General features: G+C 38.9%; 1 protein-coding gene and 1 long non-coding RNA gene across 3 annotated transcripts in view; one reads left to right on the forward strand and one right to left on the reverse strand.

Moving 5' to 3' along the window:
- Window positions 1-2,007: 2,007 nt before the first annotated feature.
- Window positions 2,008-15,598, forward strand: part of LOC133663486 (uncharacterized) — a 30,963-nt gene continuing 17,372 nt past the window's right edge. Inside the window, exons 1-2 of the long non-coding RNA XR_009828358.1 lie at window positions 2,008-2,029; window positions 3,900-3,966. This is a non-coding gene — a long non-coding RNA (uncharacterized LOC133663486). The remainder of the gene's footprint in view (window positions 2,030-3,899; window positions 3,967-15,598) is intronic.
- LOC133663904 (ras and Rab interactor 2-like) overlaps window positions 2,742-15,598 on the reverse strand; it is a 41,985-nt gene continuing 29,128 nt past the window's right edge. For both annotated transcript variants that reach the window (XM_062068631.1, XM_062068632.1), the window contains 3 exons: window positions 13,525-13,842; window positions 13,329-13,460; window positions 2,742-6,242 (listed from right to left, as the gene is read on the reverse strand). In XM_062068631.1, coding sequence (XP_061924615.1) covers window positions 5,920-6,242; window positions 13,329-13,460; window positions 13,525-13,842 — 773 coding nt within the window. In that variant the 3' untranslated portion in view covers window positions 2,742-5,919. The remainder of the gene's footprint in view (window positions 6,243-13,328; window positions 13,461-13,524; window positions 13,843-15,598) is intronic.

Below are 15,598 nucleotides of genomic sequence, written 5' to 3' on the forward strand. Positions count from 1 at the left end.
GCCGCATGAAGTGAGAGAGATTCGGACCGAGAAAGCGACAATTTCCCCATTAATTTGAGCGAGGATGAAAGATTTGTGGATGAGTAAAGTGCAAGTGAAGGACTAGTGGGGAGTTGAAGCTATTCAGATAGGGAAGATGCTGTGAGAGCCGGGGGTGACCTGATATTCAGCTGGGAATGACTACAACAGTAAATAAACACAAGACATATATATACTCTATTAGCCACAACACAACCAGGCTTATATTTAATATGCCACAAATTAATCCTGCATAATAACACCTGCGTGTTTGTTATGCTAGCTCCTAGCTCCTCTGCTAGCTCCTAGCTCCATAGAACACGCCAATACAATTCAAACACCTGATCAACACACACAATCACTCAGCCCAAAAGACCGTTCACCTAACCCAAGGTTCATAAAGCTTATATATTTTTAAAAAGTTACGTACGTGACGCGCACGTACGGTACGGTACGTGTTATGCTAGCTCCTAGCTCCTCTGCTAGCTCCTAGCTCCATAGAACACGCCAATACAATTCAAACACATGATCAACACACACAATCACTCAGCCCAAAAGACCGTTCACCTAACCCAAGGTTCATAAAGCTTATATATTTTAAAAAAGTTACGTACATACGCAAAAAAAAGACAAAGCTGCATACTCACAGTAGCACGTCTGCGTCTTTGTCATCCAAATCAAAGTAATCCTGGTAAGAGTCTGTGTTGTCCCAGTTCTCTACAGGCGTCTGTGTATCCATGTCAAAAGTCCTCCTGGTTAGAGTCTCTGTTATCCGAGTTCTTCCATCTTGACTGCATCTTTCGGGAATGTAAACAAAGAAGCGCCGGCTGTGTACTGTTGTGGCTGACTACGTTCGAAAAATACGTCCATTTCGCACCGACAACTTTCTTCTTTGCTTGCTCGGCTTCCTTCTCCATAATGCAATTAACATGATTGAAACAGATTCACGAACACAGATGTCCAGAATACTGTGGAATTATGAAATGAAAACAGAGCTTTTTCGTGTTGGCTTCAATGTGGAAGGCATACCCGTGTTCGCCGGGCTACGTCACGCGCATACGTCATCCTCAGAGGCGTTTCGAACCGGAAGTTTAGCGGCAAATTTAAAATGTCACTTTATAAGTTAACCCGGCCGTATTGGCATGTGTTATAATGTTAAGATTTCATCATTGATATATAAACTATCAGACTGCGTGGTCGGTAGTAGTGGCTTTCAGTAGGCCTTTAACTAATACAATTGGAAAACAATTGATGTCTTTATATGATAAGTTGTGGGTGTAATTCTGTATAGTGTCTGTTTTCTTTGTAAGGTGGCCTGCACACCAGTTGCATGCCATCTTCAGGTTCGCTGTGGTGTCTCAACTTGTGAAACCGGCAACGTGGCAGCCGAGGATAACATGATGTCCCTCTCTGCAGTAGAGATGTCCTCTGCTGAATTTGCAAAAGAACACCTATCTCCGTTAGGCCACATTTTGGTCTTGGTGTGTGACCACAGTTATCTTCCCATTCGGTTTGTTAGTTTGCTGGAAAATGCTCTGTTCTACATAGCAGGATCTGTAGTCTGGCAGATACTATGGAAGCTGGTCTGTGATGTGTGCCATGTAGCGTCATCATCTGAAGAGCATTAACACCTTATAGACCTGATTTCAACAGTTTTAGTTTTATTCTCAATGCACACAAAGAACGTAAAGGAAACATCTCCTGTATAAAATTGTTATCATTATTTTTATTTATCCCAGCATCCTATAAAGTAGGGACCTTGAAGTCAAATAATTAGTAGGTGTCATGATCCGTGGTCCGGATCATGTTTAGTTTAGTTATGTTCTGTTAGTGTTGGACTTCTTTAGTTCCGTCTGCGCTTCCTTGTTTGTTTTTGTCACCATGGCTACTTATTATTTTCACCTGCCGCTTGTGTTCCGGACGCGCACCTGTTTGTCATCAGAGACTCTTTTTAAGTCTGCCTTTTCCGGTCACTCGTGTGGTTTCATTGTTTACGTCACGTTCTGACCAAGTAAGTTTCCATGTTCCATGCCATAGCTTCTGCTAAGTATTAGCTTCACGTGTTTTAGGCACGCTTGTCTTTTTTGTTCTTTGCCTGTGTTTTTGGTAGTTGGGTGATTCATGTTAGTAAATCAAATCCTAACTTCACGCCTGGGTCCGGAGCCGTCAGTAATGCATTCCGGGTGAACGAACCGCAGCATGCTGAATCCCGATCGTGACAGTAGGAGTAATTTAAAAAAAAAAGTCACCTGAAACTGACATGTTTGTTTGAATTTACCGTATTTCTTTTGATATTAGTCTTCCATTTAAAACTGTACACATAACACACGGGGGAAAAACAACTCTAATGCTAACCACGACCTCAGGGTAATCGTGATACAACTAAACATTTTTTTAGAACAGGGCAATAAAATCTGTTCAACTGTCTGTTGAAAAATGATGCTGTATTTATTTTTTTTAAATTTAGAAGCAAAAGCGACACTTTTACCTTGAGAATCAAGAATAGTCTGTAAAAATGTCAATACCTTACCTTGGTAGCAGCTCGCTAGCTAGCTAGCTAGTTAACCGTCTAGCTGCTGGTGTTTGGAGTACAAATGTGACTTTTTAAGGCTGTGATATTTTGTATTGAAAGACAAAACAAAGTGTTAACCAATATTTGCTTAAGTATAAGTATAAAAATCGTTTCACATGAATAAAAAAAAAGGACAACCGGTTCTGGGCCTGCCAACAATGGATCCTTTATTGAGATGTGCAGTTCTGGAAAGAGTCAAATCTTTTGAACAGCTCTTTGGGGCGAATGATTAGTTTGCAAGCTATTTTTTTAATAAAAATTGCCCAGGTATGTGCACGAGACCCGACAGGACTGGAAAATAAGTCACAGTCAAAGGACATAGCATTAGAATTAACTATTCTGGTTGCATGTACCAACATGTATTTCGATACTTATTAACCATTCTTTTACCATTCTTTTATTTTGTCAGAATTATGAGGGACAAGCTATAAAAATTGATCTTTAATCTACTTGTTCATTTACTGTTAATATCTGCTTATTTTCTGTTTTAACATGTTCCTTCTGCACTTCTGTTCAAATGTAATAATCTCTTAATTCTTCTGTTGTTTGGATGCTTTACATTAGTTTTGGATGATACCAAAAATGTTAGGATCAATCCGATACCAAGTAGTTACAGGATCATACATTGGTCCGATTTAAAGTACTCATGTGTCCAGGGACATATTTATTATAAACTTAATTTACATTTAAGAAAAGAAAAAACGACTTTGCGACGGTAAAAAATATCTATGTTATCATTGTAGTATCAACTGGATACGCTCTTGTACTTGGTATAATTACACTAGATGTCAGGTGTAGATTCATCCATGGCAGTTGTTTACATTCAGGAGCGCTAGCTTTTCTTAGTGGTGACGCCGGTTAGCTATTGTATCCTCCTACAGTGTGTAGTGAAGCATGTTTAGCTATTCCTCGTCATGCAGGGATGATACTTGTAAGAAACGTACTTTATTTGTCGCCATGGAGGCGAGGGTTAGTGATTTAGAAGGAGCCGAAACACTCCGGACTGTGGATGGACGTTACCCGCTAACTTGCTAGCCATGTTTTAAAGCACCTCTTGTAGGGCGGCGCTTCAGTGTTGTAGCTTGACATCTATCGTTAGTTTTTTAAGCCAAAATGCATCCGTTCTCCCTTTTCTGTCTACACACAGTGTCTGCTTGTAAGTACTCTGTGATTGTGCGCTGCCGAACATGCTCCTCTGCTCTTAAAACCAGCAATGTCACGATATGACGACGGCGCACCATTTTGCCCGTTAAAATTAAAAAAAATATAAAATGATAAAAATATATGTATATATATTTTCTTTTTTCAGGGAGTTCCCTCAGAACAGAGTCGTGTATGAAGAGAAAGTCCTCAACAATTGGTCAAAAGGCACTCAGGTGACTACCGTACTTCCAACTTTGAGCTGATTCTATTTGTTTGCGGTGCTTCCTCCTTAGTTTTTTGCCATGCAAAAAATGTCCTGTTGTGCAGCATAAAGTCCTGCGTGAATTCTGGAAAGCGTTTCCATTGCTTTACCAACAACCCGGAAATCAGGCAAGTATGGGAAGTGCCGGTTCGCTGTCAAACACTGGAGAGCCACCAATAATAATAATAATAATAGAAGAAATGAGTACATTTAACAGAAGATTTGACAAAAACAGACTAACTTTGAATCTCAGTAAAACTAAAATAATGCATCTTGGTAACAATAGAAGAGAAAGTCAAACGCAAATACAAATAGATGGAGAAAGAGTAAAAGAAACCACATTTTGGGTGTAATAATGGATGAGAAAGTGAACTGAAAATCTCATAAAAAACATTCGACATAAGGTGGCAAGAAATATGTAAATAATGAATAAAGCAAAATATGTTCTGGACCAAAAATCCCGCCATATTCTTTATATTCTGAGTTATTGTGTAGAAATATGGGGAAATAGGTAGAACATGTACACTTATTAACTTAGCATGATACAAAAAAGAAAGATCAGTTTGAATAATACATAATGAGTGATTACAATACATTGGTGGCAGACACCACAGTTGACATACTTCACACACACACAGCACTATTTCTGCGTGATTGTTGGTCTAAACCAGGGGTGTCAAACTCATTTTAGATGGGGGGGCCACATGGAGAAAAATCTACTCCCAAGTGGGGCCGGACTGGTAAAATCACGGCAGGGTAACTTAAAAATAAAGACAACTTCAGATTGTGTTCTTTGTTAAAAAATAGAACAAGCACATTCTGAAAATGTACAAATCATAATGTTTTTGTTTTTTTTACACTTACATGTTGCGGTTAATAGTATTCTACATTTATTTGTCGTTATTTATATTTTCTGAATAAATTATGTAATAATGTTCATCAGTCAATTTTCAATCAATCAAGATAAAACAATAATATAAAAATCAAATTACAGGATGTTATTTATGTAGTTTGCTCATTTTCCTTGAGTGGTGCACAAATTTTTTTTACACATGTAGCATCATCTACAAAGATACAAATAATTGCTATTGCGACATCTAGTGGACACATTTAGAACAGCAGTTTCTTTCATTCAAAAATTTCGGCTCATTTTTATACTAAGCAAACTCATCCCGCAGGCCGGATAAAACCTGCCTTACGTTTGAAGACCCCTGCTCTAAAGCTAAAGAAGATTTTGGCAAAATGAGAGGAGCAAGTTATTTTTTGGTCGTTCTGTGTATTTTTTTTTACGTTTGTTGCCCCGCCGAGTGCGTGTTAGAGTGTCGCTGGTCGCAGGAACGTAGCAGCAGAGTGCGTCGACTACGGCGGCAAAATTATACTTTGACGAAAGTGTATGCGCTGGAGTATGTTTAGAACTATATTTGGACGTATTACTTTGGTTTATTTGGTCAGAAAAGCGAACATCAAAATGACAGCAATTGCATGCATCTGTGCACGGCCGCACACGTCCTTAGTAGCAGTCATGGCGCCTGTTGCTTAGTTGGCCATGCTCTCTTTATACATGACTCTGCTTCAGAACACACATTACTGCCCCCTGGTGGCGAATAAGCGCCACTGACGTTGTTCAATTATTTGGTGTTTCATTATTGTTATGGTTATTTATTTACTGTCAATTTTCATCAACATGGCTATGATCCAGGTGTCAACTATACAAAAATATAAATCAAACTCTAAACATCTATTTATGCTATGATAATAATCTATACATTTTTATGAATATAAAGTCCCCAATGACATGTAAGCAGTAATATACTGTATGTTCTTTCATGTGTTTACTGAACAAAGTTAGTCATATTCCCATGATATCAATTTGAATATCTACCATAATTTGGCTTTCTGGGTGGGATGTGAGAGTAAGACACACTTAATCTTGTGTCCAGTTGTCATTAGAGTCCAGCGTCTCATCCGTGTTCATTTCTGTCTGCTGCTGTGGATCACCCATCACACTTTCCCCCACTTCCCCGGTGTCGCCATCCTCCGCCTGCACGGCCTTCTCAGGACTCGTCTGTCTGCGAACGGTCCGTCTGCGCTTACTGTGCCGGGATTGGTTGCTGTGCACGGTGCGCCTGCGATGCCATTGGCTGAGAGAGTGCTGGGCTTCCACGCTGAGTTGACGGGCGGCCAAGCGCGGCCGGAAGCTGCTGATGTAGTAGAGAGCGGCGTACAAGGTTGTCAGGTAGTAGCCACCTGTTGAGGAAGAAAGCGACAATTCAATCTCGAAAAGTACAGAAATGGACAAAAGGGGGGGGGGGGGTGGCAAACTTGTTTTTGTTGAGGGCCACATTGCAATTGTGGCTGCCTTTAAAGGGCCGCGTTTAACAGTGAATATATATGAATATACAAACCCCAAAACCAGTGAAGTGGGCACGTTGTGTAATTCGTAAATAAAAACAGAACACAATAATTTGCAAATCCTTTTCAACCTATATTCAATTGAATAGACTGCAAAGACAAGATATTTAATGTTCGAACTGAGAAATTACATTTTTTTTGGTACTCAGTAAATGTTTGGGAACTGAGGAGACCAATTTTTGAAAATTTTCAGGTGGAATTATTTCCCATTCTTGCTTGATGTACAGCTTAAGTTGTTCAACAGTCCGGGGGTCTCCGTTGTGGTATTTTAGGCTTCATAATGCGCCACACATTTTCAATGGGAGACAGGTCTGGACTACAGGCAGGCCAGTCTAGTACCCGCACTCTTTTACTATGAAGTCACGTTGATGTAACACGTGGCTTGGCATTGTCTTGCTGAAATAAGCAGGGGCGTCCATGGTAACGTTGCTTGGATGGCAACATATGTTGCTCCAAAAGCTGTATGTACCTTTCAGCATTAATGGTGCCTTCACAGATGTGTAAGTTACCCATGTCTTTGGCACTAATACACCCCCATACCATCACAGATGTGTAAGTTACCCATGTCTTTGGCACTAATACACCCCCATACCATCACAGATGTGTAAGTTACCCATGTCTTTGGCACTAATACACCCCCATACCATCACAGATGCTGGCTTTTCAACTTTGCGTCTATAACAATCCGGATGGTACTTTTCCTCTTTGTTCCGCAGGACACGACGTCCACAGTTTCCAAAAACAATTTGAAATGTGGACTCGTCAGACCACAGAACACTTTTCCACTTTGCATCAGTCCATCTTAGATGAGCTCGGGCCCAGCAAAGCCGGGTGTTGTTGAGAAATGTCTTTCGCTTTGCATAGTAGGGTTTTAACTTGCACTTAAAGATGTAGCGAGGAACTGTAGTTACTGATAGCTTTTTTTTTTTTAAAGTGTTCTTGAGCCCATGTGGTGATATCCTTTACACACTGATGTCGGTTTTTGATGCAGTACCGCCTGAGAGATCCAAGGTCATGGGCATTAAATGTTGGTTTTCGGCCTTGCAGTGATTTCTCCAGATTCTCTGAACGTTTTGATGATATAACGGACCGTAGATGGTGAAATCCCTAAATTCCTTGCAATAGCTCGTTGAGAAATGTTGTTCTTAAACTGTTTGACAATTTGCTCACGCATTTGTTCACAAAGTATTGACCCTCGCCCCATCCTTGTTTGTGAATGACTGAGCATTTCATGGAAGCTGCTTTTATACCCAATCATGGCACCCACCTGTTCCCAATTAGCCTGGTCACCTGTGGGATGTTCCAAATAAGTGTTTGATGAGCATTCCTCAACTTTCTCAGTCTTTTTTGCCACTTGTGCCAGCTTCTTTGAAACATGTTGCAGGCATCAAATTCCAAATGAGCTAATATTTGCAAAAAATAACAATGTTTTCCAGTTCGAACATTAAATATCTTGTCTTTGCAGTCTATTCAATTGAATATAAGTTGAAAAGGATTTGCAAATCATTGTATTCTGTTTTTATTTACGATTTACACAACGTGCCAACTTCACTGGTTTTGGGGTTTGTAGACGTATAATAGCCCTGTTACACACTTTGCATAGGCAACTGTTTTTGAAAATTATATTTTTTATTAACGAATTGATGGACAACTTTTTTTTAAAATCACAAGTAAAGGTGACAAACAGACATTAAAGTATTTACTTTTGATTACAAAAAAAAATGCTTCGGACATCTTGTTGCAAGATCAGATAATATCCAAGTGAAGAACATATGCACGTGTAAGCAGTGCATGTTTCTGTCAAAACTGAAAGAACAAATACATTGAGCCAGAACGTGTTTTGTAATTTACAGCCTCTCGCAGGCCACATGAAATGATATGGAGGGTCATTATAAATGATGTGGTGTGCAACTATAAATGACGTAGCAGGCCACGTAAAATAACTTGGCAGGTCACTTAAATAACGCGGCGGGCTACAATAAATAATGTGGCGGAATACATAAAATGACGTGATGAACAACTTAGTAATATGACATGGCTGACCTTATAAAATAAAGTTGCAGACCACAATACATGTGGTAGGCCACCTAAATGATGTGGTGGACAACGTAAAATTATATGGTGGTCTGTGAAGTGGCGGACCACATAAAATGATGTGTCGGAATACATAAAATGACGTGATGAGCAACTTAGTAATATGACATGGCGGACCTTATAAAATAAAGTGGCGGACCACATAACATGTTTTTTGTAGGCCATCTAAATGATGTGGTGGACAACATTAAATGATGTGGTGGGCAATGATGTGGTGGACCACATTAAGTGATGTTGTGGGCCACTTAAATGATGTGACCAGCCACTTAAACTACATGGCGGACCACATAAAATGACATGGTGGGCTACTCAAATGATGTGTCGGGCCATTTAAATGATGTGACCAGGCCAATATAATATATATATATATATATATATATATATATATATATATATATATATATATATATATATATATATATATATATATATATATATATATATATATATATATATATATATATATATATATATATATATATTAGTTCAAACCCCGGCCGAGTCACACCAAAGACTATAAAAATGGGACCCATTACCTCTCTGCTTGGCACTCAGCATCAAGGGGTTGGAATTGGGGGTTGAATCACCAAAAATGATTCCCGGGCGCGGCCACGGCTGCTGCTCACTGCTCCCCTCACCTCCCAGGGGGTGAGGGTGATGGGTCAAATGCAAAAGAAAACCTATATATATATATATATATATATATATATATATATATATATATATATATATATATATATATATACAGCCCGGCCCCCGGCCAAATTTTTTTAACCCAATGCGACCCCCGAGTCAAAAGGTTTGGGGACCCCTGAGCTATAATATTGTGCAGTAAGGATAGTTGTAGTCTAAAATACTTGTTTGCTGCCATCTGGTGGGTTTAAGGTCTAACTACAGTGTTCAATGGAAGTCTACAACAGAGGTTCTTATTTTTTGACCTCGTGGCCCACTATTTCCACTACAGAGGGGCCCGGAGCTCACTCAAATATTACCATTGAATTAGTATTCTTACTGTTGTCGTCAATATTCATATCTATCCTACTTGAAGTTTAACAGGACAATTGTTGTCAAATGATATGAAACCATGTGTTAATCAAAAAGATTATTGTCAAGTCTTAGGTCAGGCTAATTACAAAAATAAATATGAATCAAATATACTGCAAATGAAGGGAGTCATAAAAAACTAAAAATAATAATAAAACTAAATAAACATGAAATAATAATGAATATAAATAAACTGTCAATAAAATTAGAATACAGCTTGATAACTTAAGTCATAATTTTTGCACTAAAGAAACTTCTCTATCACTTTCGCTTCAGACTTCTTCTGTCTGTTTGATATTGGCATTACTGCCACAAGTGGTGGAAAAGTGTATTACAACTGAGTACCGCTGTGGCCCATACGGACTGTCACGACCCGACCGGTACCGGAAGACCCGATTAGTCAACTTATGCGCAAAGACTTTGTTTTACAGCAGTTATGTCTGTTCAATGTTTCTTATTTGTTGTTGGAATCTTTATATCAAGAACAATTACATATTAAATATTACATACAAAATAAAACACATTTAAGAAGCTATAACACTGTATACAGTATTTATTTTCAGAAACCGTACAGGTCCGTACAGAAACCTGAACGATGTATACGATGCAAAGAAATCCATCTTTTTACTACTATTTACATCAAATATATCAACTCACAATACTGACAATTTAAAAGTCTACTTTTTGTAAGGCTGCAGATATAGGTTTTAAAAAATCAACTTTAAAAAATAAATTAGTGAGAAGATTCAATGGCGCCCCCATGTGTCATTCATTGCAATGACAGAAGAATGAGTGTTGTTTAAGTTTGAGGCAATAATACTGCCTATTTTTTATCTTCATTTTTATATTATTGTTCTCTTACTACTACAGGCAATTCAGTCTGTTTATTTAATAAACAATAATATTTATAACCAAATTACACAGCACGTGGCATCTCAAACGCTATATTTCCAGAAAGGAAGTGACATCGTCTTCGCTAATGCGTGGACCGATCGCGTAGTGACACACACCACAGCTGAGAAACATATATTTTTTGGTGGCCCTCTGAGGGGCGCTTGGGCCCTATGGTTATGAAACAGTGGTCTACACCAGTGTTTTTCAACCACTGTGCGGCGGCACATTAGTGTGCCGTGAGATACAGTCTGGTGTGTCGTGGGAGATTATCTAAATTCACCTATTTGGGTTGAAAATATTTTTTGCAAACCAGTAATTATAGTCTGCAAATCATGTGTTGTTGTTGAGTGTCGGTGCTGTCTACAGCTGGGCAGAGTAACCGTGTAATACTCTTCCATATCAGTAGGTGGCAGACAGTAACTAATTGCTTTGTAGATGTCGGAAACAGCGGGAGGCAGCGTGCAGGTAAAAAGGTGTCTAATGCTTAAACCAAAAATAAACAAAAGGTGAGTGACCCTAAGAAAAGGCATTGGAGCTTAGGGAAGGCTATGCAGAACGAAACTAAAACTGAACTAGCTACAAAGTAAAACAAAAACAGAATGCTGGACGACAGCAAAGACTTACTGCGGAGCAAAGACGGCGTCCACAATGTACATCCAAACATGACATGACAATCAACAATGTCCCTACAAAGAAGGATAAAAACAACTGAAATATTCTTGATTGCTAAAACAAAGCAGAAGCGGGAAATATCGCTCAAAGGAAGACATGAAACTGCTACAGGAAAATACCAAAAAAAGAGGAAAAGCCACCAAAATAGGAGCGCAAGACAAGAAATAAAACACTAAAAAACTCAAAATAAGTCACGACGTGATGTGACAGGTCGTGACAGTACACCTACTTTGAGACAAGAGCTATATTGATGTATGGTTGGTAATGCTTTAAAGTCATATCCAACAATTGCGACAACGACTTTTTACTGTCAACTGAGTTTCGTTTTTTAGTGATTTTTGCTGGTGGTGTGCCTCCGGATTTTTTCAATGCAAAAAATGTGCCTTGGCTCAAAAAAGGTGGAAAAACACTGATCTACACCACCCCTGAAGTGCTCACACATTCACATAGATAAGTAGAATTGAACTACATTCATGTCTATAATAAAGCTTGTGGCCACTTTCACAAATGTGTGCTTAATTTGCACTTAAGGCAAAGAAAAGTTATTAAAAGTCCACTTAAGAACTTTCAGTTTTGGTTGATTTTGGCAACGCCAGGGGACCAAAGCGGTAGTGTTTTGCCAGAAAAAGACCACATTTCCCATGAGGACAAGCACATATAGCGTCAAACTGACATGTATTATTGGCACAAATATTATGTCTCTAATGGCTATGCTGATGTTAAATAGCAGACGCTATCAAAAAATTAGTTTGGATTTTGCTACAAACATGACGATACTATTAAGAATGTATCGGGGCGGATTCAGGTCTGAAGCAGGTCTGAAGCAAAGAAAGACCAGCGGGAGAGTTTTTACGAAGGAAATAGTGTGGAACTGCGAACTATAAAGCTGGTGGCTTTTTATTTCTGATAGCTAACATTAGCATTAGGGCTGTGAATCTTTGGGTGTCCCACGATTCGATTCAATATCAATTCTTGGGGTCACGATTCGATTCAAAATCGATTTTTTTTTTTCAATTCAACACGATGCTCAATTCAAAAACGATTTTTTCCCGATTCAAAAGGATTCTCTATTCATTCAATACATAGGATTTCAGTAGGATCTACCCCAGTCTGCTGACATGCAAGCAGAGTAGTAGATTTTTGTAAAAAGCTTTTATAATTGTAAAGGACAATGTTTTATCAACTTAATTGCAATAATGTAAATTTGTTTTAACTATTAAATGAACCAAAAATATGACTTATTTTATCTTTGTGAAAATATTGGACACAGTGTGTTGTCAAGCTTATGAGATGCGATGCAAGTGTAAGCCACTGTGACACTATTGTTCTTTTTTTTAAATTTTTTATAAATGTCTAATGATAATGTCAATGAGGGATTTTTAATCACTGCTATGTTGAAATTGCAACTAATATTGATACTGTTGTTGATAATATTCATTTTTGTTTCACTACTTTTGGTTTGTTCTGTGTCGTGTTTGTGTCTCCTCTTAATTGCTCTGTTTATTGCAGTTCTGAGTGTTGCTGGGTCGGGTTTGGTTTTGGAGTTGGATTGCATTGTTATGGTATTGCTGTGTATTGTTTTGTTGGATTGATTAATAAAAAAATACAAATAATTAAAAAAAATAATTTAAAAAAATTAAAAATAAAAATCGATTTTTTAAAAATGAGAATCGATTCTGAATCGCACAACGTGAGAATCGTGATTTGAATTCGAATCGATTTTTTCCCACACCCCTAATTAGCATTATCATCTTGATTTGAGCATCGAAAGTCACATACTAGTTGATCTTGACTGTCCTTTTATCTGGGGAGGCTCCGTTTTTCTTTTCTTGTCTCCTCAGAAAAAACTTTTTGTTTCTTTGGTTGTTTTGGAGCTTCTGCCATGATAGCAGTAATTGCACGTAGGCGTTCTTCTATTTGTTTTTGGCGTCGCATCGACTTCCGTCGTTTTAACGAATAGGAAAGGGCAAGTGACGTATGCCGTAAAGCAAGTCATTTGTAGTTTTTTTGTGTGTCATGGTTCCTGCCACCCTCCTCAAAGTCGCTGAGTACCAGTAAAAGCGATACAGACCCCCTCAGGCCATGACAGAGGTGTCATTCAACTAGTTGTAAGTCAATGTATCATCCCAAAAGTGATGAAAATATTTGATGAAGATTGAAAAGTTAGTTAGTGCTGCTTTAATTAGTGTTAGTCGAGTCTGGGTGTATCTTCCATACCTTCTCCCTGAAGCTGTGCGGGGTCCAGCAGCTCCATCATGTAGTCTGTGTCAATCTGCAAGTTGAGCAGGTCACTGCGCAGCAACACCCACGTCAGGCAGGGCAGGAAGTCGTCAGCTCCCAATACCACATCTGCAAGACAGGAAAGGAGGACTGGGACTATACGCCATCTTTCGTGCGACAAAAAAAAAAGTACCTGAATTGGAATTGGAGCTCATGCTGTGGTAGATGCTCTTGCAGACTTTGAGCAAGATATGGACCTTCTTGTTGGGGGAGTAGGCCTTGTGCATACTTGCCCATCTTTGCTGGATCCGCTCAAGGGTGACTAAGTCCGGAACTCCGACGCCCGACGCTCCCCCCAGCGCCTCCACGCCGTTGTCTTCCAGAACACGCTGGTTGTGCTCCAGACGCTGCAAACTGCCGTCGTTGGACCGCCAGATGTGGATGCAGGAGTAGAGGTGAGCCGACACCGGCTTTAAGGCCACCTTGTGCACGGAGAGCTCCACCAGGGGGTCTATTGAATAGGGAAAACATCCCTATGGTTACTAATATTAATCTATGTGTGTATTTGACTGTACAGGCAGTTGTGCAAAATGGTACCGATGTCTGATACTGACAATTTACAAACCTGTTTAAAAAGGCTGCAAACATGTAAAGACTCTCCCAAGTTTGGGACTGAACTTAGGAGGGCAGTCTAGACTAGACTAGACTTCCTTTTTATTGTCATTCAAATTTGAACTTTAAAGTACAGATAAGAACGACATTTCGTTGCATTAGCTCATGGTAGTGCAGGATAAAAGAGCAATAAGGTGCAGATATAAATAAATAAATTACTGTACAGATAAATATATTGCACTTTTGCATATGCATCCAGGTTTATGGATGTATGTTATATTGTCTTTATATTCCAGCAAGTTAATCCAGTCTGGTGTTAGTCTGGCGTCAAGTGCTCAATAGATAATTTTTTTTAAATTTAATTTAATTTAATTTTAAATTTTTTGTCCTGTCCAGCTACTCAGGCAAATAATGAGTTCCCAATAATTTCTACAACTCTTATTTTTTTGTGATACAGTGATTGGAGCACATACTTGTTGGTCACAAAGAACATTCATGAAGTTTGGTTCTTTTATCTTTTCTCTTATTATGGGTCTACTGAAAATGTGACCAAATCTGCTGGGTCAAAAGTATACATACAGCAATGTTAATATTTGGTTACATGTCCCTTGGCAAGTTTCACTGCAATAAGGCTTTTTTGGTAGCCATCCACAAGCTTCTGGCAAGCTTCTGGTTGAATTTTTGACCACTCCTCTTGACAAAATTGGTGCAGTTCAGCTAAGATTGTTGGTTTTCTGACATGGACTTGTTTCTTCAGCATTGTCCACACGTGTAGGTCAGGACTTTGGGAAGGCCATTCTAACACCTTATTTTTGTAGCCTGATTTAGCCATTCCTTTACCACTTCTGCCATGTGTTTGGGGTCATTGTCCTGTTGAAACACCCAACTGCGCCCAAGACCCAACCTCCGGGCTGAGGATTTTAGGTTGTCCTGAAGAATTTGGAGGTAATCCTCCTTTTTCATTGTCCCATTTACTCTCTGTAAAGCACCAGTTCCATAGGCAGCAAAACAGGCCCAGAGCATAATACTACCACACCCATGCTTGACGGTAGGGATGGTGTTCCTGGGATTAAAGGCTTCACCTTTTCTTCTCCAAACATTTTGCTGGGTATAGTGACCAAACAGCTAAATTTTTGTTGAAGAAACAAGTCCATGTCAGTCAGAAAACCAACACATTTAGCTGAACTGCACCAATTTTGTCAAGATGAGTGGTCAAAAATTCAACCAGGAGCTTGTGGATGGCTACCAAAAGCACCTATTGCAGTGAAACCTGTCAAGGGACATGTAAAAAAATAATAACATTGCTGTATGTATACTTTTGACCCAGCAGATTTGGTCACATTTTCAGTAGACACATAATGAATTCATAAAAGAACCAAACTTCATGAATGTTTTTTGTGACCAACAAGTATGTTCTCCAATCACTCTATCACAAAAAAATAAGAGTTGTAGAAATGATTGGAAACTCAAGACAGCCATGACATTATGTTCTTTACAAGTGTATGTAAACTTTTGGCCATGACTGTAGATGCCCATATCGGCTGTACAAATTTACTTTACAAAAGAAAAGTGTGGGATAAATAGATACATTTTTCAATTAATAAATGTTTTTTTTATGCCCATTAGACTATTGAGACTCCCACATTGCCCAGGTT

Source organism: Entelurus aequoreus, linkage group LG13 (assembly GCF_033978785.1).
Source record: "Entelurus aequoreus isolate RoL-2023_Sb linkage group LG13, RoL_Eaeq_v1.1, whole genome shotgun sequence".
Classification (NCBI taxonomy): domain Eukaryota; kingdom Metazoa; phylum Chordata; class Actinopteri; order Syngnathiformes; family Syngnathidae; genus Entelurus; species Entelurus aequoreus.